General features: G+C 42.3%; 1 protein-coding gene and 1 long non-coding RNA gene across 2 annotated transcripts in view; one reads left to right on the top strand and one right to left on the bottom strand.

Moving 5' to 3' along the window:
• Positions 1-23,009, top strand: part of flr (actin-interacting protein 1 flr) — a 66,955-nt gene that overhangs the window by 42,498 nt on the left and 1,448 nt on the right. Inside the window, exons 9-15 of the mRNA XM_075677387.1 lie at positions 2,942-3,083; positions 4,156-4,237; positions 4,338-4,491; positions 4,722-4,806; positions 5,390-5,500; positions 9,540-9,707; positions 11,508-11,658. Coding sequence (XP_075533502.1) covers positions 2,942-3,083; positions 4,156-4,237; positions 4,338-4,491; positions 4,722-4,806; positions 5,390-5,500; positions 9,540-9,707; positions 11,508-11,658 — 893 coding nt within the window. The remainder of the gene's footprint in view (positions 1-2,941; positions 3,084-4,155; positions 4,238-4,337; positions 4,492-4,721; positions 4,807-5,389; positions 5,501-9,539; positions 9,708-11,507; positions 11,659-23,009) is intronic.
• Positions 14,818-23,009, bottom strand: part of LOC142566419 (uncharacterized) — a 31,709-nt gene continuing 23,517 nt past the window's right edge. Inside the window, exons 2-3 of the long non-coding RNA XR_012825058.1 lie at positions 16,765-16,905; positions 14,818-14,979 (exon numbers count right to left, since the gene is read on the bottom strand). This is a non-coding gene — a long non-coding RNA (uncharacterized LOC142566419). The remainder of the gene's footprint in view (positions 14,980-16,764; positions 16,906-23,009) is intronic.

Consider the following 23,009-nt stretch of genomic DNA (forward strand, 5'->3'; position numbering starts at 1 on the left):
TAAATATATTTGAAAGGTGTAGTTATCACATGAATGACATACTTAAACAGATGTATCTGTACTTCGTCTGCATGGCATGAGGGGATATTTTTTAGTTCTAAGTTCTACGAGTGCTAAAACAACTTCCAATGTGATGATTGGTTCAAAAACACAGGACACTTACTGATTTTTGTTACATATACTAGTAGTAGGAGACAGTTCTTGTGTGAAAAACTTGTTAAGCTTATTCACAAGGTTACTACCTTCGTATTCATTACCATAACTATTAATTTGTCTTGGTTTCTCACTGGACAGTGGACGTCAAGAGATTGAAGCTTGCTCAAAATTTTTTCATAGCAGCCGAGTGCGGTCTCAAATTATGCTTCATAATATTGACATGCATACTTCTTCTATATTGACACGTATACATGCAGGATGCACCTGCATGTATCAGAAGTTTCTGAAATGTTATCTATAGTTATATCTGTTGTCACTCGCCACCGAACTTTTTGTAGTCTGATTTTATGCACAATGCAAATTGTGTAGTACTTTCTGGTAGGCAAGCAGACACCAGAGATTATGCTGGAACCTTTAACGAGTCATGGATAAACACCGACACGCTTGACCTGCTGATGAGATTTTCAATGATTGCCGGCTGTGCTTGCTGCTATCATTGTGGTTTGAATGTCACTTTTTGGGGCACAAGTTCGCCCAATAAAGAGTTAGTTTTGTGGTACACCGTTTTTGCTACTGTGTTCTTCACCGTCACTACTAGGGAAAATATTGCATTTTAGCATTTCACAGATCAGTGTTAAATTTCTGCACTGCCTGAATTGCTCGAGGATTGAAACATCTCTAGATTCTGCAAATAACGGACACAGCTGGTCCTTTCTTTTTATCCCTGCATGGAGTTCACGTGATATCCATAGCTTCCTTATTTTCTTGATTTGCATTTTAAATTTGGAAAGAAGTATTTCTAGCAGCATTTTTGGGGAAATGAATCATATGCTCTCACTGCATCTTTTTCAGCAAAGATGTCGTCCCAGTTTCCACCAAAGATATTGGCATGAAATTTTATAGGGAACTTTTGATTACACACTGGACTAGATAGTTTCATGACTCTGGCATTTTGAGATCATTTTTTGCACAAGCAGACAAATCCTGATGTGGTCACTTTCATCACAGCAGGTTACTCCTATGTGAATAATGTCAGGGTCAATATTTGTCAAGAATAATCAGTGCATGTGCAGGATTCAGATGTAACGCGTGTGGGTATAGTGTTCATGTTGTTGATTCCAATCCACCTAAATAAAATGTCAAAATTGACACCTGTTGATGTTTCACGTGACATATCTATATTGAAGTTGCTACCTATGAGGAAGTCATACTTATCTTTTGTTACAAAAGCAAGGTAGGAATCCAATGTTTTAAGGAATGAAGATAAGTCAGCCAACAGCAGCTTATGGAATACAGAAATAACAACATTGTTCATTATACAGGACAATATTTCAACGTCATTCAACATAATACACCATTGATTCAACTCTTCACAATCAAGGCTCATTTATAAGCATGCATACACCAGCACTGCAACATGTGTTGCGATTTAAAGCAAATATGGAAAAACAAGTTAGTTCAAATCTGTCATTGTCAGTTGGCCAAGTTTCCGATACCATAATCACATCAAAAAAGAAGCCAGAGCTGTCTAGAAGAGTTGTAAACTCATCTAGCTTGTTCTTACTTCATCATGTTTTTACATGAAAACGTTTCAGTGACCATTAGTTGTGTTGTTGAAAGGAGGCACTATTACGGATCTCATGGGGGAGTAGGTATGCGATAAGTGTCATCATTAATGTGTGTCTATGTAGCTGTGAACACTGGCACAGAACTAAGGCACCACACGTGCGAGGTCACTCTCATCTTCCACAACTCGAGCCTTGTCAACTTCCTTCATGCGAACAAGAACTTTACCATTCGCATGCCAAACAAAACGGCAGTCGTCTTTGAGGGCCCATTCTTTAGTGACCAGATGAAGGTGCCGCATTTTTTGGGTGAAAGTGTCGCTGAGGTAGACAGCCTGGCCATTCTCTTTAAGATTTCTGTTGTGAAGCGACTGATCTCTTTGTTTGTCTTGTTGAGATTGCACAATGATTGCTGGCACCTTGCTCCCCTTTGCAGGAAGTCTATGATACACCTCATCGCCGCTGTCAGTGATCTCTGCCACTTTGATTTGCTTGGCAACTTCTTTAATTTTTGCCATAAGGTTCTAGTGTTCTGTTTTCAGCACACATTGTATTTCTAGATTTTTTCTCCTGCTTTGCATTTCAAGAGCTCTCAAGTCTGCATTTATCTGACGGTGTTCTCTGTCTGATTGCGCATTTTCAACTTTTTCTAGCCTTTACCCTAGATGACCACTTTCCCTGTTTTCGTTGTCCAGATGACCCAAAATTTCATCAAAATGATCGGACATAGTCTGGGTTGATTGTTTGATGTTTTTAGCTTTGTCCTTTAGGGGTATTAGAACATCCAGCTTTGGATGACCTCAACAAAAGTGGTAGCAATGTCAAATCTAGAATTTACATCATCTAGGACCATTTGCGCAGGGCAAGAAGCTCCTACTTTACACGTTGGATGGACGAGTGCCATGCGAAAGCAGGCATTAATCGATCTTCCTTATGATTTGGTTGTTCTGGAACAGCCCTGCAAATTATACAAATTCTGACATTCTTTTCATTTAATAAGGCTATCGATATCTGTGCGTCTATCACATGAGGCAAACCTCTTCGGTGTGGGTGGCCAAGGCAGCAAGTCTGGCGCACAAGTTTGGCAGCAGCAGCTACAGGAGAGCCTGTAGCCATTATGCTGCACTTGGCCTGTAGGCTCGAGAGAATGATTAGAATGCAAAATTCGATTGCTACAAAATGTGGCTCCTGGTTTCTTCATATCTGTTACTGCATTGCAGCGAGTTTGTCATGGGTACGGATGTTATGGACCAGCAAGTTAGTTGTCTTTGGCAAGGAGACTACCTGCTCTCAGTATCTCTCTCTGGATTCATCAATTACCTGGATGTCAACAACCCTGAGAAGCCACGAAGAGTGATAAAGGTCAGCAAACTATTAAATTGTTCAATTTAACCTCCAGTCAAATTTGGTGGGCCAGCATCTTCTAGAGTATGCTACCAGGGCTGGCTTACTCTCCCCGAGTTCGTCCTTGAGTTTGCATCAGCAAATGGACCGTACCTTTTCCTCAACACGACCCATGCCATCTGTTCCCCTTGCAAGGGGCTGGCTGAAGCACCTCATTAGCCAATGCTGTAGCACAGTAGTGTGCATTTTTATTCTGACAACTTTGAAAGTTATTGCACGTACTGCTGCTTCTTTTTCACTAAATTCGAATGCAAAATTTCATTTCTTGGCCTGCATTGTTCAGTAAAGCACTTTGCATCTTTGTGTACCTTGTTTGTCCAGAAAAAATATAAAACCACTGCTGTATGCACATTTTGCCAGTAGAACTGTTGCATAAACGTAAACTGGTTTCGCTGCTTGTCTAGGTCTAAAAGTCTTGACAAACTAGACGGCAACTATTGCAAGTGTTCTGTGAATGATGCAGGCCAAGAAATGCTATGTTTTTCTGAGAGTCCATTGATGTTAAAGCAGTGGTAAGTGCTTAATAAACAAGTTTTAAAATTGTTAGAATAAAAACTCTGGTATCTGTATATTGCCTTAGGCAGTTTATGAGGTGTGTGAGTTGTCATGTTTTCTGTGTGACTCCACCTCTGTCTTTCACAGTGTCTAGGAAGCTGAAAGCAACCTTGTCGAAATGTGTCGCAAGAGTTGGAGGATCAGTGTGGACTTAATTCCGCTACTTCTCTGATGACTACTATGCCTACAAATTTTTTTTGTACAAACACAGAGTTGTTTCTTTCCTTCTTTTTGTTACTGTAGCACTCAGGCAGTAGCCTTCATAATCTTTTTGTTTAAAGTGTGTGGGCATGTATAAGACAAAGAATTAAAAAAAGAAAGCAAGAGGAGAAACTGAACTGAAATGTTCTGTGTGCTGATGCAATACAGAGCACAATATCCAATCTGCTGTCTTCTCTGCACTTAGCATAACCAAACTTGATGTGGGTTTATTGTTTACAGGGATGTTCACTAATTTGAACAACTTTTTTTCCAGGGCCATCACAAGTCCATCACGGCACTTGCTGTGAGTCCAAACAGAGAGACAATATACACAGGCAGTCACGATGGTTGCATCAGTATCCTTGTGCATAATACTTGCTTTGTGTGCAATTTGTCTTTTTGGAGTCTTGCTTAAGTTACCAACAGGCCTGGTTGTATTCCTTGATAGCAGCGCATGCTTCTGGGATGCTGCATCGGGAGACCAGGATCGAGTATCTGGAAACAGCCACAGCAACCAAGTACAGGACATGTGCACTGGCACAGACTCCATCTACACTTGTGGCCTAGATGACACTGTGCGGTCCATAAGCTTGCTGTCGAATCAGTACTCGTAAGTGTTCTTTTAATTTGCCTTGCATGTGCTTTCTATAAAGCTGCCTATTGATATATAAAACTTTAGCACTGTGTAATTTCTAGAGCTTTTTTCTGCTGTGCACACGTGATATAGTACGCTCTTATTTTTTATGTGTGTTATATATTATCATTGTGTGTTGTATTGAAGTGTGTCCATATTTTACATGCCTTTATTGCTTTAAAGTTCATATGCTTTTCTTTTGCAAGAAACCTGTGTGTCAAAATGGACTCGCAACCACGTGGCATGGCTACAGTGGATGGAAACTTGGTCGTTGTGGCAGACATTTGCGATGTGAGTGTTATTTTTTTCGTATGATGAGCTTGAAATCTGATTATATGATTGTTCATAGGTTAAGCAAATTTCACATTTATCCATGTCTTCTGTTAGCACCGAATAACAAATAAGCATGAGATAGCTTCCAGCTGGTTCTATTTCAAGCTGATAGGATTTTAAGTAAAACTGCTTTTAGTAATAAAGCTTAGCGACATTGTGACAGGAACTTCCACAAAACTCAAAATTCATGTAACAAAAACAAGTAACTGCAAGCATGTGGTCAATGTCTGATGCAGTTCATACTGCAGACTAGGGGCTGTATTATGTAATGATCCTTTTCATTTTATAAACCTTTTTGTCCATCATTGGCTGCCATAATACCACTCCTTCATTGTCACCTGTATTGCCCCTCGCTGCTGTCGGTTATAGGAAATTTAGGATAGAAGGATACGAATCTTTAAATAATACGGCCTCAGCAGTCCTTCCGATGTTTGTTGCTAAACAGCAATATGAAGTGTTAGATGCTGCTGACATCAGCTTGCCAAAGAACACATTGCTTAGTAAAACTTAAATTGGTCCTTCACTTTTGTTTCTAATGCAGATCTCGTTGGTGGAAAATGACATGAAGGTTGCTTCACATCCTGTGGAATATGAACCAAGTTGTGTCACTATGCACCCTCAAGAGCCAGACCTTGCTGTTGGCGGGGCTAAGGTCAGTGTAAACCTTATGATGCTGCTTCTAGTTCCTTTTCTGTTTTATTGGACACACCTAGATATGAAATTGTTTTAGCATAGAAGGTTCTGAAGTCTAAAAAGGAGTGGACAGGTACAGCCCATTGAAAATAGGATCAAGAGGAGAAATCAGAATGAGGAAGGGGTAAATAAGTGCAAAAATGTTCAGTATTCATACAGAATATATATAATGCAGTTAATGAAACATGATTATGAACTTGCAGTTGAGAAACTGTAATTCATTACTCTATGGTGTGCTTTATGTGCATTTCTCGGAGTAGGTGGCTCAGTGAACAAAAATGTCATGCAAAGCTTCTCTTCACTGGGGTTCATAAAAAGCAGGTACTACGCTACACGCTAGAGCAGAAAGTGTAGCGTTGTGTCTTGTTTCGATATGGTATTGAAAGGTGCAGTACACTGTGAATGAGTGCATGTTACACAACAGTGCATGGTACACAACAAGCAAACATATTAAAAAGGCTTAACTTGTCCATTGATGTTAAGAACCAAACTGCAGCACTGATACCAAATGGCAGAAGAAACATGGTACAAAACCGCAGAAGAGAGGTGCTGACATCTAATAGTCGTCATGCTTCCAAGATTTGTAGAGACCAAACTTATGCCTTGTAGGTCACTGTTAATTTGTTGCATGTCCTTAGGGAGTTCAAGTTTTCAGATGTCAATTAAAATATACTTCTAAAACTCGGACTCATGAGGACATGCAAAATCAACTCAAATAATCTATTGTAGCACTGTACAAATGAACAAGTACTAAGGAAAGAACACAGCACGAGCGCTAAAAACGTTCTATATGCGACAACCTCGATACAAATCAAGAAAATTCTGAAGGTCCTTCTACAAGTTATTCAATATTCAGCAGAAATTAGTTAGAAATTTGTAGTGAAATGAACTTATTTGGATTACTCTGTGATGCTCCTCAATGATTGGTCACGGAAGCAGTCACTGTACAGGTGAACTTGAAGGTGCCAATATCGACTGTAAAGCTTGGTTGGAATTGTTATTGCGCACAAAGAGCAAATGATTGAGGACCTTGAGGAACAGAGAGATTGTAAGAGTGGGGTTGAAGATTAGTATGCAGAAGACAAAGATAATGATGAATAGCTGGGCAAACGGACAAGCGTTCAGGATCGCCAGTCAGCCTCTAGAGTCTGTGAAGGAGTATGTTTACCTAGGTCAATTAATCACAAGGAACCCTGATCATGAGAAGGAAATTCATAGAAGAATAAAAATGGGTTGAATCGCATACGACGGCAGTAATTGTCAGCTCCTGACTGGAAGCTTGCCATTATCATTCAAAAGTAAGGTGTACAATCAGTGCATTTTACCAGTGCTGACATATGGGGCAGAGACTTGGAGACTGACAAAGAAGCTTGAGAGCAAGTTAAGGCCCGTGCAATGAGTGATGGAACGAAGATTGCTCGGCAAAGCATTAAGAGACAGAAAGAGAACAGTTAGGATCAGAGAGCAAACAGGTATAGACGACATTCTAATTGACATCAAGAGAAAAACAAAATGGAGCTGGGCAGATCATGTAATGCATCGGTTAGATGACGGTTGGACCATTAGGGTTACAGAGTGGGTACCAAGAGAATGGAAATGCAGTCGAGGACGGCAGAAGACTAGGTGGAGTGATGAAAGTAGAAAATTCGCGGGCGCTAGTTGGAATCGGTTGGTGCGGGACAGGGGTAATTGGAGATAGCAAAGAGAGGCTTTCATCCTGCAGTGGACATAAAACAGGCTGATGATGATGATGATGACAAAGAGCACACCTATTTTAGTCTGTTCCACTTCTACTTTTAAGTTCACTTCAGCCTGCTATAACTGTACCGACACTGTCTGTCCTGTGCAAGTTTCAAGAGGTTTACAATGTTCAAGACATGCCAATGAAAGCAGCCCACTTATGTCGTGTCTATCAGCAGACATGCAGGTTCCTATATCACTCACTCACTCACTCACTCACTCACTCACTCACTCACTCACTCACTCACTCACTCACTCACTCACTCACTCACTCACTCAACTCAACTCAACTCAACTCAACTCAACTCAACTCAACTCAATCAGTCAATCAATCAATCAATCAATGTTTTTATTATTTTGCAAACGATTTTACAGGTCAACATATACAGAAGGAGGTCCCATAGCCAAAGACTGAATTGGGGCCTTCTATTAATTATAGTTTGTTTCCTTGCGCTTGTCCATGCTTCTGTGCCATTTCTGCCTTCCATGTATTCTTACTTGGTTTTGTCTGGGTTTTGTCTTTCCATCCACATTCTCTTGTATTAGACCTTTCTTCTTTCTTTGTAAACTGTGTACAGAGCAAACGTTTGTGGCACATGCCCAACAATGTCAATAGAAAATGCCTGATCGAAGTGCTGCTCCAGTTGCACCAAACTGCATCATGATAAAGATCCTGCCACATGCTATGCGAAATTGTCACTTTTCATGTGTATCATGCCAGACCTGTGGAAGAAGTGCCCTTTCCCCACCATCTATTTGCATGGCTGGCTAACGCATAATGGGGACAAAATTGAAGCCAATTATGCTTTTCGACCTTTTTCTTCCTTCCATGGTTTTGGCCATGTGTTTCAGTAACGCTTCCTAAATTTTGTTGATGCCTACAGTCCGAAATGCAATGGGAGCCAGTGGTCAACTGCGGTAGTGCCACGTTTCCAAACATGTTAATCATATCGTTGTGATTTGTGCCACACACAGCCGCTGCTTCTCTGTTTCAGCTTTCATAGTTCACTCTAGTTTCTGCATAACATGCACTGAAATAAAGTTGACGTAACCCTAAATGTACCCCATAATTCAGTGTCCTCTAAGTAACCACTGATTTTGCAATACTGGGCAGGCATTGAAAAATGTACAGCAGGTTGTGGTTTCAGTTACGACACATGCACATCGATACCTGTGGAGCGCCAGTGCCGACATGCTCATTTGCTTGGTGATAGCAACAGAATTGCAGCACAAGTGAAAAAAAAAATTTCTTTAAAAAAAAGCATACTGGCTGTAAGTCATGATCACTTTTTCATACCTCCTGTCTCTTGGTGTGGCAGCTAACCTGTAGTTTCGTTTTCACTAACATGGATACTTTTTGACAACGAAAGATAATTGGTACAGTGTGAAATTTGGCCAGTTCTATTTTTAAGTGTAATGCTTGACAATATTGTGCTATTTAGCTTTTATTCATCTTTTGATGGCATTTTTCTATGCATATTGCATACTGAAACACTTTGTAAGCATGCACTTCAGTGGCACAATTTTTTGCCCCCAACGGTAGTTGTTTTCATGGTGAGTTTGTGATATATCAATGGTTTCTGTACACATGTAATTCGTGGTTCTTATGTGATATGTGTTAGTAGTTTAAAAATTTTCTTTTATGTAATTTTGGACACACATCATTGTGAGAGCGCACCTCTGTGATGTGCGTCTTTTACGAGAGCTTAATTGTTACGACAAGTCCAGCGCATTTTATTATGACTGAGCTGCCCAAATTAACAGAGAGGCAATGAAGGAAACGCGACACAGATGCTATTCTATCCTTGTTTACAAGAAAGAAAAAAAGAACAAGTAGCATCATTGTCATCCAGTCCCTCTGTTCCATTTCTGCCTGGAACAGAGTGGTAAGTTGCTGCTCCAAACTGCTGTTTTCTTTGCTCCATATTGAAATTTTTCCTTCTTCAAAAGCAAATTTCTGCTCTAATCTGTGATCTTTCCTGCTCCAGAAACCTCTTTGAAAGAGCCAAATGTTGTTTCCATCACTGAAATATCCCTATTACTACATGTAAAGTGACGTGTAGTACTTGTAACTTACCTCTTGGTTGCTCCCTCTGGTTCAAATTATTTTACAAATCAAGGTTGAAAGGGCACTTTTTAAACACAGCTCCAATAAGTGATGTCAAATTAAGAGAAGTTGAGCTGTTCTGTTGCATTGTTACTGCTTTTTCATTTTATGGTGGCTTACTCTTTCCGTTTTGTCTTGTGCGCACCCCTAGGATCACAAGGTGCACGTATACGTGTTGAAATGTCACAGTATAACGGAGAAAAAAGTGTTGGACCACAGTGGAGCAATCACAGACGTCAGATACTCGCCTGATGGCCAGTACCTGGCTGCATCCGATGCAAACAGGATGGTTCGTCTGTACCTCAGCTCAAGCTACGAGGTACAATGCATGTTTCTTTAGCTATTCTTAAATTTTTTGTTAAGCATGTGTGCCATTTTGTGTTAAACCATTTACCCTCTTTCACACCCGCTGTGGTCGCTTAGTGGCTATTGTGTTTGGCTACTAAGCATGAGGTCGCAGTATTGAATCCTGGCCATGGCGGTCACATATGATGGGGGCAATATGCAAAAACACCCACATACTTAGATTTAGGTGCACATTAAAGAACCTCAGGTGGTCCAAATTTCCGGTGTCCCTCACTAAGGCGTGCCTCATAATCAGATTGTAGTTTCGGCATATAAAATCCCACAATTTAAATTGCTTTTTAACTCCCTTTCACATAAAATCACTGGCTGGGAAACATTTGTAAAATCAGCTCGCCTTTTTTCAGCAAAGTTTTGACTCAATATGAGATTATTGCTCTTTATCTCGGCTAAGACTTTTTTCTGTGTGAAACCAACGTGTGTTGCAATAGTGGTCTCAGTTTTGTTGCGAGGAAGGGCTTTTGTGCCTAATGTAAAAATTTTAGTGAAACTGAAGAATATATGGGACTCTTTTTTGCAACTATTCTTATGTGAATACACCCAGCTGACACCTCCACTGCAGTGACATCATTGCACTTTTCCACTAGGCTGGTGCATCAGTTGTGTATACTGGGAGCATTTGAGATAGCAGGTATAATTTGAAAGTAGTATCATAAGTATTTTCCCCAGACCATCCTTAAACAGCTCACTGAGTGCCCTCTCGTGTGCTTGCTACCTCAACCTACTGAAGGGAGGTATGGATACCGGATCCCTGAAAACCCAAGTTCAACTAATTTTGTGGCTCAGCAGAGACACAAAAGGCACAGTCTGGGTCACTTTTCTTTAATACCAAAGAATAAAGAGCTTGGAAAGCAATATAATTGTGATTTTATGATTAAAGCTACACAATCATAGGAATGACCTTACAGGGGTCTAAATATAGGCAACATTTTCTGACTTCAAATAAAAGCAACTTGTTCTTGCAGTGCTAGATTTATCAGTTCTGGGTGGGCTGTCTGTAAAATTTTCGTAAAAAATAGCAATTTTTTTAAAAATAATGTTAAAATTCTCAAATTTTTGCTACTTTTGCAATTTTGGTGTTTGAGGGATTTTATTACAAAATAAGTATGTAGTGGTATCTGCATAGTATTTTCCTTAATGGGAAGAAATTCTGACAATGTGTCAAAAGTTTCCAGCTTCATCGCCTTAGCTAAAATGGCCCACGAAGCCACTGATTTCAGGGCCAGTGAGAGATGCTTATGCTAGGAGAATGCCAGCAAACTTGAGATGCTTGATTGGAAAACAAAGTTTTTGAATTAAAAAAATGAAATACTGTGGACAACATGTCTTAGTTTCCTTGGGCCAGTAGTTATAATAATTTTACAACTGCCAAAAAGCTTTGGGGATGTACAATGCTATAGTTTTTGAGTGATAGGTCTTCAAAGTTGTAAAATTTGCTAGTCGTGAAAATGCTCTTCTAAGGAAATCCGCGCGGCGTATCGCAAAACAAAGGTTGATTCCTTTCTACAGAGGCATTTGCCTGCCTCACAAAAAATTTTCACTAAATACAAAAAATTGTCTAGAACCCCCTAAGTCTGTCCTTATCTGAACACACCCTGCTGTTATTTTTCTTGTTCTAGGAACACTTGAAATTGAACTGCCCTTGCATATTCTGTGAACCAGCATTAATTCATGAATTGCAAACATTTATGTAAAATGTGCAATCATTTCTGCATAAATTGAATTTTTATACGGATGCCTGATTATTTTCTTCTAGCTGGCCCACAAGCTGGACTGGTGCTTCCACACAGCTCGGGTGAACTGCATTGGCTGGTCACCCGACTCAAAGTTTCTTGCTACTGGTAGTTTGGACACTGGTGTGATTGTTTGGAGCACAGAGCATCCCACAAAGCATATCAACATCAAGAGTAAGATGTTCTTTTTTTTTTAATTGCATTGTTGTGCATTCTTTGCCAGTCTCCATGTGATTGCCTTTGAATTTTCTGAATTTTCGCTTAATTTGGAAGTTTGCATTTAATCACATTGGAAAACAGGGTTGCAGGGGGCTAGTTCCTAGCTTTGTTTTAACGGATCTCATTTAACTTCTCATTAATATGTTAAGCAAGGACTTCATTCTGCTAAGTTATTAGGTGTGTTTTCCCCGCCGTGGTTACTTAGTGGCTAGGTGTTGAGCTGCTAAGCATGAGGTCGCGGGATTGAATCCCGGCACGGTGGCCACATTCTGATAGAGGCAAAATGTGAAAACACCTGTGTACTTAAATTTAGGTGCACATTAAGGAACTCCAGATTGTCCAAATTTCCGGAGCCCCCCACTACTGCATGCCTCATAATCAGATCCTGGTTTTGGCACATAAAACCTCATAATTTAGCATAAAAAGTTAATCCTTGATACCCCACTACGGCTTGCCTCATAATCAGATCGGGGTTTGGGCGCATAAAACCCCATAATTTGTTTGTTTTCTCTCTCTCTCTCTCTCTCTTTTTCCCCATTGGCTATGGCGTTTAGCTGCTAAGCTCGAAGTCACAGGTTCGACCTCAGCTGCAGCAGCCGCATGTCGATGGAAGCGAAATGCAAAAACGTTAGTGTACTTCGATTTAGGTGCACATTGAAATACCTCGGGTGGTCAAAATTAATTCAGGGTCTCCCATAATTTAATCCAGTGCGCCTCATAATCAAATTTTGCTTTTGCTGCAGAAAACGCCAAAATTATTTAAAAAAGCATTTTAGGATGTATGTTCAACATAAGATTGCACAAACAAACATTATTGTAATCAGGGGAAACAAGGGGAAGGCGGGAGATGGAAATTCAAGACGACGAGCAAAACAATAACAAGGTGAAAGTGGAAGCCAATGTTTTGACAAGTGGACTTGTCTTTTTCAAGCAAGGTCACGGAACTGTCGTCTTTCTGCAAGTGAGAATAAAGGAAGCGGCACAAAATGGTGCTCGTGAGAAAAAAATAAATAAAATGGAATAAATATATAAATAAAAGAACAAAAGAAAGCCAGCAAAGCAAAGAAAAAACAAAACACTAAGCAACCCAATGGAAAATAACTACATTTGCCTATAGCTTGAAATTTAGCATAGCAAATAAATTCTAAAGCTCCCTTTGAAATGTTTATGCCTGTTGGTTGCAATGTCTTGAACTTATGAATGAGGTATGATTCTGTGTATTTTCTGTCTCGCGCAGAACGGAAATTTAAATGTAGGATGCAGAGTTTAAGTTTATGAAAGTTATGACCTGGTTGGTTGAAATGCTTGGCGATGGCTTTGGAAAGCTTTTTAGCTGTGTCCACGTGATGTCTGTTTAACCTGGCATTCATTGATTTTCCCGTTTCACCTAACTAAAGCCCTGCCATCCACGGGCCACCGCTGACCAGGTTAATCCTCCTCCTAACTGGTTACCGCCAACCTACCCTCCTCCTCCATGCTCCTCTCTCCTCTCCCACTCACCCCCTTAGCTTCCGACGTCAAGCGGAACTTGCGTTGCTTCAGCTTCCTGTTCTGAGTGGAAGTTGCGTTAAGGTTTTTAAGCGTTGTTTACTTTCGCATCAATGGAGAGGCTTTAATTGCACCAGTTGCGGTTTAAACTGTTAATGCGATTCCATCCAGGATCCACCGCCTATTGTAACCGGTGAACTGGTTGTGCTCGCTGCTTCGCGTCAACCTGCGACGGGTTGTGCCACGAGAGACAACGTACAGTGGAATGTAGTGCCTGGGTGCTTGGAGACCACTGCCGTTTTTCATGCATTTGGAAAACTGCGAACAACTACTTCAGCGGAATACAACAGCTTGTCCCCTTTGCATTCTTCTTATAGTAACCGCCACAGCTCTAGAAACTGCAAGCACAGCGAAAGGGGACGACAGGCAAAGCGAGCAGGCGCAGCGTACACACAACAAGCGCGCAGATGCACACGGATGACGCTTGGTGGAGTGGCTAGAACATGGTGTAAGACCATGGGCTAGATCGAGCTACTGAGATTAGCACCGGCTGCTAAGCACGTGCGGGTGTCTCACAATCAGCAGTCAAAGCGGAAATTCGCATAGCGCAACTCCAGGAAGCGGTAACACCGGAACCGGAAATTTTGAAACCAGAAATGCCGGCACCGGATTTGGTGTTAGGGGAAAAGGCGGTGCACTTCAAAGGTTGTTGCTACTTAAAAAAGCGCCAGTGGCACGTGGATGGAGGGGCTTTAGTTTCACTGATATATTGTTTCTTACAGAATGAGCCTTCAAGCATATAAATTACGTCGGAACTAGTGCAAGTAAAGCTAGTTTTCACTTCGTGTGTATAACTATTTGCGGTGCTCTTAATTTTAATGTCAGTTTGACGGTGCCTGCAGGTTTTGCACCTGGGGCGACAACATCCTTTATTATGGGGGAAGGATGTTGGCTAACTTTTGTGTGCACTAACGTGTGTTTGAAGGGCCCCTCACCAGCCCCCATAGCAAATTTTGATTATATGGTGGAAGTTGTTACGTGTCCTCTAGGGAGTGTTCTGCTGCAAACATTCTTCAAGTTGGCTCATTAATAGCCAAGATAGAAATATTTCAGTGTTGTGAACTCATGATTTCTGGAGGCGACCTTCATCGCAAACAGACGCTCTCTCGACTTGCCCCGTCTAGCTTCGGCAAGTGAAATTCCTTCCCTACATTCTCCTATACGGGACCTTGAGGATCGCTTGACGCATACGTCATGGGCACCGCCTTCATATTTAAAAATTTTTTTTTCTCGTCGCTTTATTGAGGTGTGGCGCACTTCCGCTGACAGCGTCGCGTGCAAGCTGTTGCGATTGTCTCGTTTAGCACAGCACACGATTTTGCACGCTGTGCATGAGGACACCTGACTAGTGGTATAAGTCTGTGCTACACGAATACTGAGGCAGACAAGCGGATCACGGAACATAATCCCGTGCTGGAACACGGTAGAAAAAGACAGTTTTGGTGTTTGTGTGTGCGACTGCACAATGTTGGAACAAGCAGACGAAATGGAAGTGCCTCTCTCTTGCCCCGGTGTGAAGTAAAGCAAGAACATGCAGACATTCGGTTTGAGTGTTCTGTTATTTCTCTAAGCTTTAATTCGTCTATTCAAGCAACATATTGCACAAATAACAGATGTTGCCTTGAATAATTCTCGAAGTCATGTGTCACCACAAGCGATGTCACAGCACAAACGTGTGCGTAGGTGCACTAGCACGTGTGCGTCATCCTCCGGCATGGAGTGCGGCGGCTGCGAGAAGGGAAAACAGCGTTCTGTTTGAAGTTTCAAATCTTTCCGCGGTGCATAGCAATTTAATACATTGCAGACACGATCATGATTGTGCATTTCCCCACAGGGGCGTCTGCGTCAGCAGGCGTTTGGTGTGTTGTGACACCACATACCCGAGCACATGGGGGTTGGGCCCTCCCTCGTTTAACCGTGTGTGGCTTAGCCGTGTCCAGGGAAAAGGGGATCTTGCGGGTTCAGCCGATGCTGAGTGTCAGGACCTTTAAGGCCTATGGCGGAGGCAACACACCCCTTTGGCCTCGGCTTCACGTAGACGGCACCAATCAATCAATCAATCAATCAATCAAATCTTTATTTCCAACGACAGTTGGGGGTCCTTTAGGCGAAAAGCGGTAGTAACACCACTTGAAAATACCTAAAGGCCCACGTACATGACAGCGGTATTACGATTCATACGTTCCAAAACAAGTTTACAATAATCAAGTAAAATATGCAGTTCAAAAAAAATTAAGAAGAGGTTGTGCAAATACAACAACGGAACAATAGAACAAATAATGTCAATATATAAGTACACTCCAGAAGAGTTGTACATTATAGTTGAAATATTCAATGTTCACGTGAACACCACATCATAAAATGACGAAAATAAACGTGTTACAAGGAATAATGAAACATGCTTGATCATGCTCGGGCAGCACAAAACACATTTGACAAGAGTTAGAAAAAAATTCACGCATTTCTTTTTTTGTAAACGTAGGAAAGTTGGCGTCTTTCTCTTCATATTTATTAAGTAGGGACGGCAGTGTGAATCGAAGAGACTGCAAAAAATAGGTCGTGCGGGAACGAGGAACAAGCCACTTGTCGGTGCTGCGGGTGCGTGAATCAGTGTAATGCATGCTTATATTAGATAAATCTTTAATAAAAACTTTGAATTGCTCGTTTGAAAAGAAATAAGCATACATTAAACATTTATGTTACTAAGGGTTGTGGTGCCCCAGACTAACAGGCAGTAATCTATATGGGACTGACCCCCGGACTGACCCACCCGGGGGAATCGGTAGTTGCCTTTTCCTGTCTCTCTCTCACTTTCCATCTTTCCTGTCTTCTCCTGGCTTCCCTTTACATACAATTTTTCCAGGCAGCAAGGGTTAACCTTGTGTGAATAGCCAACCTAGGTTATTTCATATTTGGTTATAGTGGTAATGCAAAGCTGGCATTTGCAGGCTGTGTTTCACAGGTCCTGCAGCGTCCCCTTGTAGGACTCCACGGTGGGTGGCTGGCGTTACTGCCGAAATTACACTCTTTTATGGATAGTTCCTTCCCCCCACTACCTGAGCGCTCCTTGAAAAGGGGGCACACCGATGATGTCTTCGAGTTTCTTGCCTGCCAAAAAGAAGCTTTCCCTCATTTCCATGTAGTCCACTCCGAACAACCAGACAAACCCGTGCGAACAATCTCACCATTCCTCGTGTCCAAGTTTCTCACCCAAGTTTTCGGTACATGTTATAAAGCATCCAGGACGGCAAGTGGTGCTCTCCTCTTGGAGCTCCGCAACTACAAACAATATGAAAAGCTACCCAATCTAGTATCATTTGGGGACGCCCAAGTAACAGTAACTCCACATCGTACTATGGATACCACCCGTGGCGTAGTCTCCGATGATGATCTCTTGCAGCTGACTGAAGCTGAACTCCTGGAGGGCTTGAGTGAGCAGAACGTCATCAATGTCAAACGAATTAAGATGAGGCGTGACAATAAGGAAATACAGACCAAACACCTGATACTTACCTTTGGCACAAGTGTTCTGCCCGAGTCCATCGAGACCGGGTATATCAAGCTTCGTGTTCAGCCATTCGTTCCTAATCCCCTGCGATGCTTCGAATGCCAGCGTTTCAGTCACAGTTCACAGAGCTGCCGAGGCCACCAAACCTGCGCGAAATGCAGTGCTCATGAGCACACCTCTGAATCTTGTGAAAACTCTCTCCACTGTGTGAACTGTGATGGGGAGCACGCTGTATACTCGCGGTCGTACCCATCTTGGAAGAAAGAAAACGAAATTGTTACAATTAAAGGAAAAGAAAACATAAGTTTCAAGGAGGCACACAGGCGGGTATCCTTCCTGCCAAAGAACACCTCTGCCGATGTGACGCGTCAGGGGGCAGCGACACAACGGCTTTCAGCAGCTGTCCGACCCACAAGCAGTGAGTCAGCAGTTTCACCATCTGCCCCCGCGGCGGTTGCAGCTAGCGCTACTCTGCCATCCCAGCAGAAGGGGCCATCCACCTCCAGGCAGGTGGCTGTGGCCTCAAAGGTCTCGTCCAGTGTGCCGAGGCCTTCACGTCAAACAAAGCGCTCGGAAGAGCACGTGTCCAGCGCCTCGCTAGAGGTGATGGACACAACGACCAGCCAGATGGCGCCACCAGCGCCTAAGGAGTGGCGAGCCTTCCTCGACTGCTCCAAAAAAGACAAAACTCGCGTCACAGCGCCTCCAAAGGGCCCATGAACTAAAATCAATCTCTTAAACACACAGCACCAAACACATTTATCATAATGGAAACATAAATACTACAGTGGAATGTACAAGGACTTCTACATAACCTCGACGACGCTAAAGAACTAATACAAAAGCACAATCCCAAGTTTCTGTGTGTTCAAGAGACACATTTGAAATCTACAAACACAAACTTTCTTCGCAATTACTTAATCTTCCGAAAGGAGCGCGACGAGGCTAACGCCTCTGGCAGAGTAGCAGTAATAGCAGACAAGTCTGTAGCTTGCCGACACGTCGCCCTTCAGACGCCCCTCGAAGCAGTGTCAGTTCAAGCCATTCTTTTTAATAAATTAATCACTGTATGTTCTATTTATATACCCCTGAACCATCATCTTGAAAAAACAGACTTTTATAACCTCATTAGCCAGCTTCCCAAGCCTTACATACTTGTGGGAGATTTTAATGCTCACCACACAGTGTGGGGAGACTCACGATGCGGCGCGAGAGGCCAATTGGTAGAGAACTTTTTAGTAAACACGGGTGCATGTCTATTCAATAAAAACGAACTGACCTATCAAAATATGTATCACAATTCACATTCTTCTATAGACCTATCTCTTGGCTCGGCAGCTCTTATCACTTACTTAGAATGGAGCGTTATTAAAAATTCTTATGGAAGTGACCATTTTCCTGTACTTTTAAACTTATTGTACCACATGAATGCCCTCCACATTGCCCTCGGTGGAAGCTAGCTTCTGCCGACTGGGACCATTTTAAGGAATTGACCTACCTATCACGAGATTTTATCACCGATTTTAGTATTGATGACACAGTAGCTTATCTTATCATCGAAGCAGCGAATAACTTCATTCCACAATCAAGCGGTAGCTCATCCAAACGACGAGTTCCGTGGTGGAATGACGAGTGTAAGGAGGCGCGAAAAAAACAGAATAAAGCATTGGCCATACTGTGCCGATCCCCAACTAAAGAAAATTTGATAGCATTTAAAAACATTAAATCGCAGGTTAAGATGAACGTGATGCCAAGCTAAGAAGACAAGCTGGGAGAGGTTCTTGTGCGGCATAAACTTGTACTCACAGGAGGTAAAAGTATGGAATGGGCTAAGGAGACAACAAAGTCATCCGTTGCCCGTTGTTGATGTAGAGGGAAACTAGTTAGGAGACCAGGCCGACGCTCTTGGTGAACACTTCCAGTGCGTGTCTAGTTCCACTCACTATTAGAACTTTTTGAAACATAAAGCAATAGAAGAACTTAAGCCACTGAATCAGAAATGTATTCCAAGCGATCCTTATAACCATCCTTTTACCATGGCCGAACTTCAAGCTTCCTTATCAGCTTGTCAGAGCTCTGCACCGGGCCCCGATAGAATCATGTACGCTATGCTTAAGCACCTGCACTCCGACGCACAAATCACGCTACTCACACTTTTCAATACTATCTGGGCTGATGGTTATCTCCCACCTAAGTGGAAAGAAGCTATTGTGATCCCGGTTTTGAAGCATGGTAAAGATAATTCATTTCTGACTAGCTACTGTCCTATAGCGCTTACGAGCTGCATTTGTAAGCTTTTTGAAAAAATGATCAATCGCCATCTCGTACATTTCCTACAGTCCAGCAAAATGCTTGACCCATTTCAATGTGGCTTTAGGGAAGGGTGATCTACAACCGACCATCTCGTGCGCATCGAAGCAAGCATTCGCGACACCTTCATGCAAAAACAATCCTTCTTATTTGTATTTCTTGATATGAAAAAAGCGTACGACACAACTTGGCGGTACGGAATCCTGCACAACTTTTCGGCGCTGGGCATCCGCGGCAACATGTTAAACATTATAGAGAGCTACCTAGAGAACCGTCCATTTCGGGTGAATGAACACGCTTTGTGCGTCATTACTACCAGCTGTTTTTTATTCTGTCTACGTAGACTATGTACAAATAGGTTTCAAATCCTGCAACCTCACAGTGTGTGAGAGACAGGTAAACAGTGCGTAAACAAGGTGTCCAAGTGGGCAGACCAAAATGGATTTAAAATCAACCCCCACAAAAGCTCTTGTGTGCTCTTCACAAGAAAGAGAGGCGTGGTCCCAGATCCATCTGTAGAACTTGGCGGACAACAAATTGCTCTTTACAAAGAGCACAAATTTCTAGGTGTTATACTTGACTCCAGGCTTACCTTCATTTCACACATAAAATGTCTTCAAGCAAAATGTCTAAAAACAATGAACTTACTTAAAATCCTATCCCACACAACATGGGGTAGCGACAGGAAGGGCCTGTTGAATCTTTACAGGAGCCTAGTTCGATCACGAATGGACTATGGTGCCATAGTATATCACTCTGCCGCCCTGAGCGCGCTAAAGATGTTAAACCCCTTTCACCATCTCGGTATCTGCCTGGCCACTGGCGCATTTAGAACAAGCCCTGTCGAAAGTCTATACGTAGAGTCAGATGAGTGGTCACTCCATTTTCAGAGAACATACATCAGCTTCACCTATTTTCTCAAAGTTCACTCTAATAAGGAACATCCGTGTTTCACAACTGCTAACGACTTGACACGTGAAACACTTTTTCGTAATAGACCCACTATGAGAGTACCTTTGTCGCTGCGTGTAAGAGAGCTTAGCGATGAAATGGATGTCCCATTACTCGAACATCACCTAATGCCTCCAGCTAAGCTACTACCGCCCTGGGAGTGGCAGGTGATATACTGCGACATATCCTTTGTAGAGGTCACAAAGCACGCTCCTGACCTCGAAATCGCTATACATTTCAATCGAAGTACTGCTGCTCCGAATTCTACACAGACGTATCAAAATCACATGCTGGCATATTTTATGCTGCTGTTGGTCCCTCTTTTTCTAAATCTGATGTATTGAACCCCTTAACAAGTATCTTCACTGAAGAAGCCTATGCTGTACTGTCTGCAGTAAAGAATATAAAGAAATTAGAACTTGACAGAGCAATAATATTCACAGACTCGTTAAGTCATGTAAAAACGCTGATTTCTTTACAAAAGTTTACAAATCCTGTTTTCATTTAACTTTACTCACACTTATGCAGCATTTATTTATCATATAGACATGTAGTAATATGCTGGGTACCTGGCCATAGAGGCATCGATGGTAATGTACTAGCTGACAAAATGGCCACAACACTCTCATGACTAGCTATTACACCTACGGCTACTGTATCTGTCATAGACCTAAAGCCTATTTTGCCTAAGAAACTGTGAAACTACTGGAAACGCATATGGGACGTAGAAATAAATAATAAACTGCACTGTATAAAGCCACAGTTAGTTTTTTGGCCCTCCGCAACAAAATCACGGCGAACAGGTGCCCTATTGTGTCGTCTTGGAATAGGACACACATTTGGCACTCCTGACGGTCCTTCACGTCCTCGTGGAGTGTCGGGAGGTCGAAGCTGAGAGAAAGAAATATTTTCCTCTGGCATACCGTTATTACATCCCTCTTCACTTGGCAATGTTTCTTGGACAGGAACTGCTATTTAACACCAAAGCAGTTCTCAGTTTCTTAAATGATGTTATCTTACATGTTATAAGTCCATTAAATTTGTAGAGCATCCTTGTTCCAGAGGATGTCGCTGCAATAATTGTTTTGCATAGCACATGCCTCCAGGCCCTTGTGTTTCAAGGGCTCTAAGGAGGCAGTAGTGCTCTAGCCAATTTAGAATCTGATATATTTTATACATTGTATCATTCTTTTGAAATGCATCTTGATGTTCATAGTACACATCATTTGTCATCGCCATAATCTTATCATACAGATTTTACGCACTTTAGAGCGACTATTTTTAAGGCCCCTTTACAGCCACATAACACCAATTTCACAAAACTCATAACTACACTACGAACTCATTACCACGGGCATGACACTCTTTGGCCACACTTGGCCCTTGCGCCATTAAATATCAAACAATCAATTCAATTCATCGTGCATTGTATGCTCTGTGCTTGTCAGCTCAAAATGGCCACACCTGGTGAGGGGCCCTTTAAAGCTTCTGTAGCGGCGATAGGTCACCCTTGGTACCACCAGGAATGCTTTTATCAGATGCTCATTACTTGATAATATTGGGTGGTATTTTGATAAAATGTTGTTTATGTTTATAAGGGCATTAGAATATTTTCTTATAAAGGCTTGTGGTCTCTCAGGTTCTGGTGGAGGCTGTTAGCTAATTCCGACGGCCTCTCCAATCTTGAAGCAACGTTATAAGCTCTGTCGAGAGGAACTTATGGATAGTTTTTTTCTGATAGTGTTGTTTTAAGGTAATTTAGGTGGCGGATATAATCGTTGTCTTCGCTTCAGATTCTTCTTATTAGTTTCGCTTGTCCGACTAAAATTCTTGGCTCGCAGTGTCGCGGGTGGTGACTATTGTATCTGTAGGCTTCCGATAGTGTTGTTCTCAGTTTTCCATTTTCTATGTAGTCCCTTGTGTCGAGGAAGTTTATTTGACTATGAGAGCGGTGAGCAGTAAATTTAATGCCCTAGTGAAAGTGGTTGAAATCGCTAATTGGGTCGGTTAGCGTGCTTGTGCCATGTTCCCATATTATAATTATGTCGTCAATGTAATGCAGATATGTGTGGGGTTTTAAAGGGTATGATATTATCAGGTTTGCTTTCAGGCCCGCTTTTGCTTAGTTCTTGTTTTGCTCATTATTATGATTGGCATGAAATGCACCCTACAGTGAAGCTCGTCTTCATTAATACTCGACATATCTTGTGTATTAAGGCCGCCCCACATTCAGCGTTTCTACCGGCGTTTTTTGGCGTTGCGTCTCCCGGCGTGGTCGTATGAACGGCGCCAGAGAGGGCGTCCAGCCACACGAGCGGCACGCGGACCAGCGCCAGCGCAGCGTCGCACAATGTGACCAGATTTATTTTACCAGATACCTCCTAAGCTAATTGTGTAATATCAATGAAAAGAGCTGTCATAAGTATTCTTCAATGCAATACTTATGCCTTTTGCATAGTTTTACGCTAAATAAAATATTCAGGGCTGTGTAGAAAAATTACACAAGGCTAAGCTTCAGAAAACTGGCAGCAATATCGGCGTGAACATCACGAGCGGTCGGCGCGTCTGCGTGCGAAGCTGAGCATCGAGGGTTCTTTATTCTATGATAGAGGGGGAAGTAGGTGCTTTTTATTGCTAGACGCCATATGCCACATCATGGAAAGAAGGCAGCAGCTTTTGCTGCTTAAAAAGAAGCTCCTGCTTCTCATTTGGTACGCCCGGCAGGACGATGGCGGCGACTTCAATCCACAAAACGTTTTTTTTAACACGCTTCTTGTGTTCCTTGTGTTTGGTCTGCCACAATATCGGCCTTGCTTCTACAATGGCTATAAGAAGCTCGTTATCGATGTTCGCCGGTAGCATGATTGAAGCAACCAAACAAACAGCAATGGCGGCGCGAACTGCGAATCTGCGGAAGTTTCTTGCAAGAGTTGCCAGCAGCGCGGCCACGCCCTGCCACGCGCTGATTGGTCGGCGCTGTCGAGCCGCT

The sequence above is a fragment of the Dermacentor variabilis genome, unplaced genomic scaffold, assembly GCF_050947875.1.
Source record: "Dermacentor variabilis isolate Ectoservices unplaced genomic scaffold, ASM5094787v1 scaffold_12, whole genome shotgun sequence".
In the NCBI taxonomy this organism is placed as follows: Eukaryota; Metazoa; Arthropoda; class Arachnida; order Ixodida; family Ixodidae; genus Dermacentor; species Dermacentor variabilis.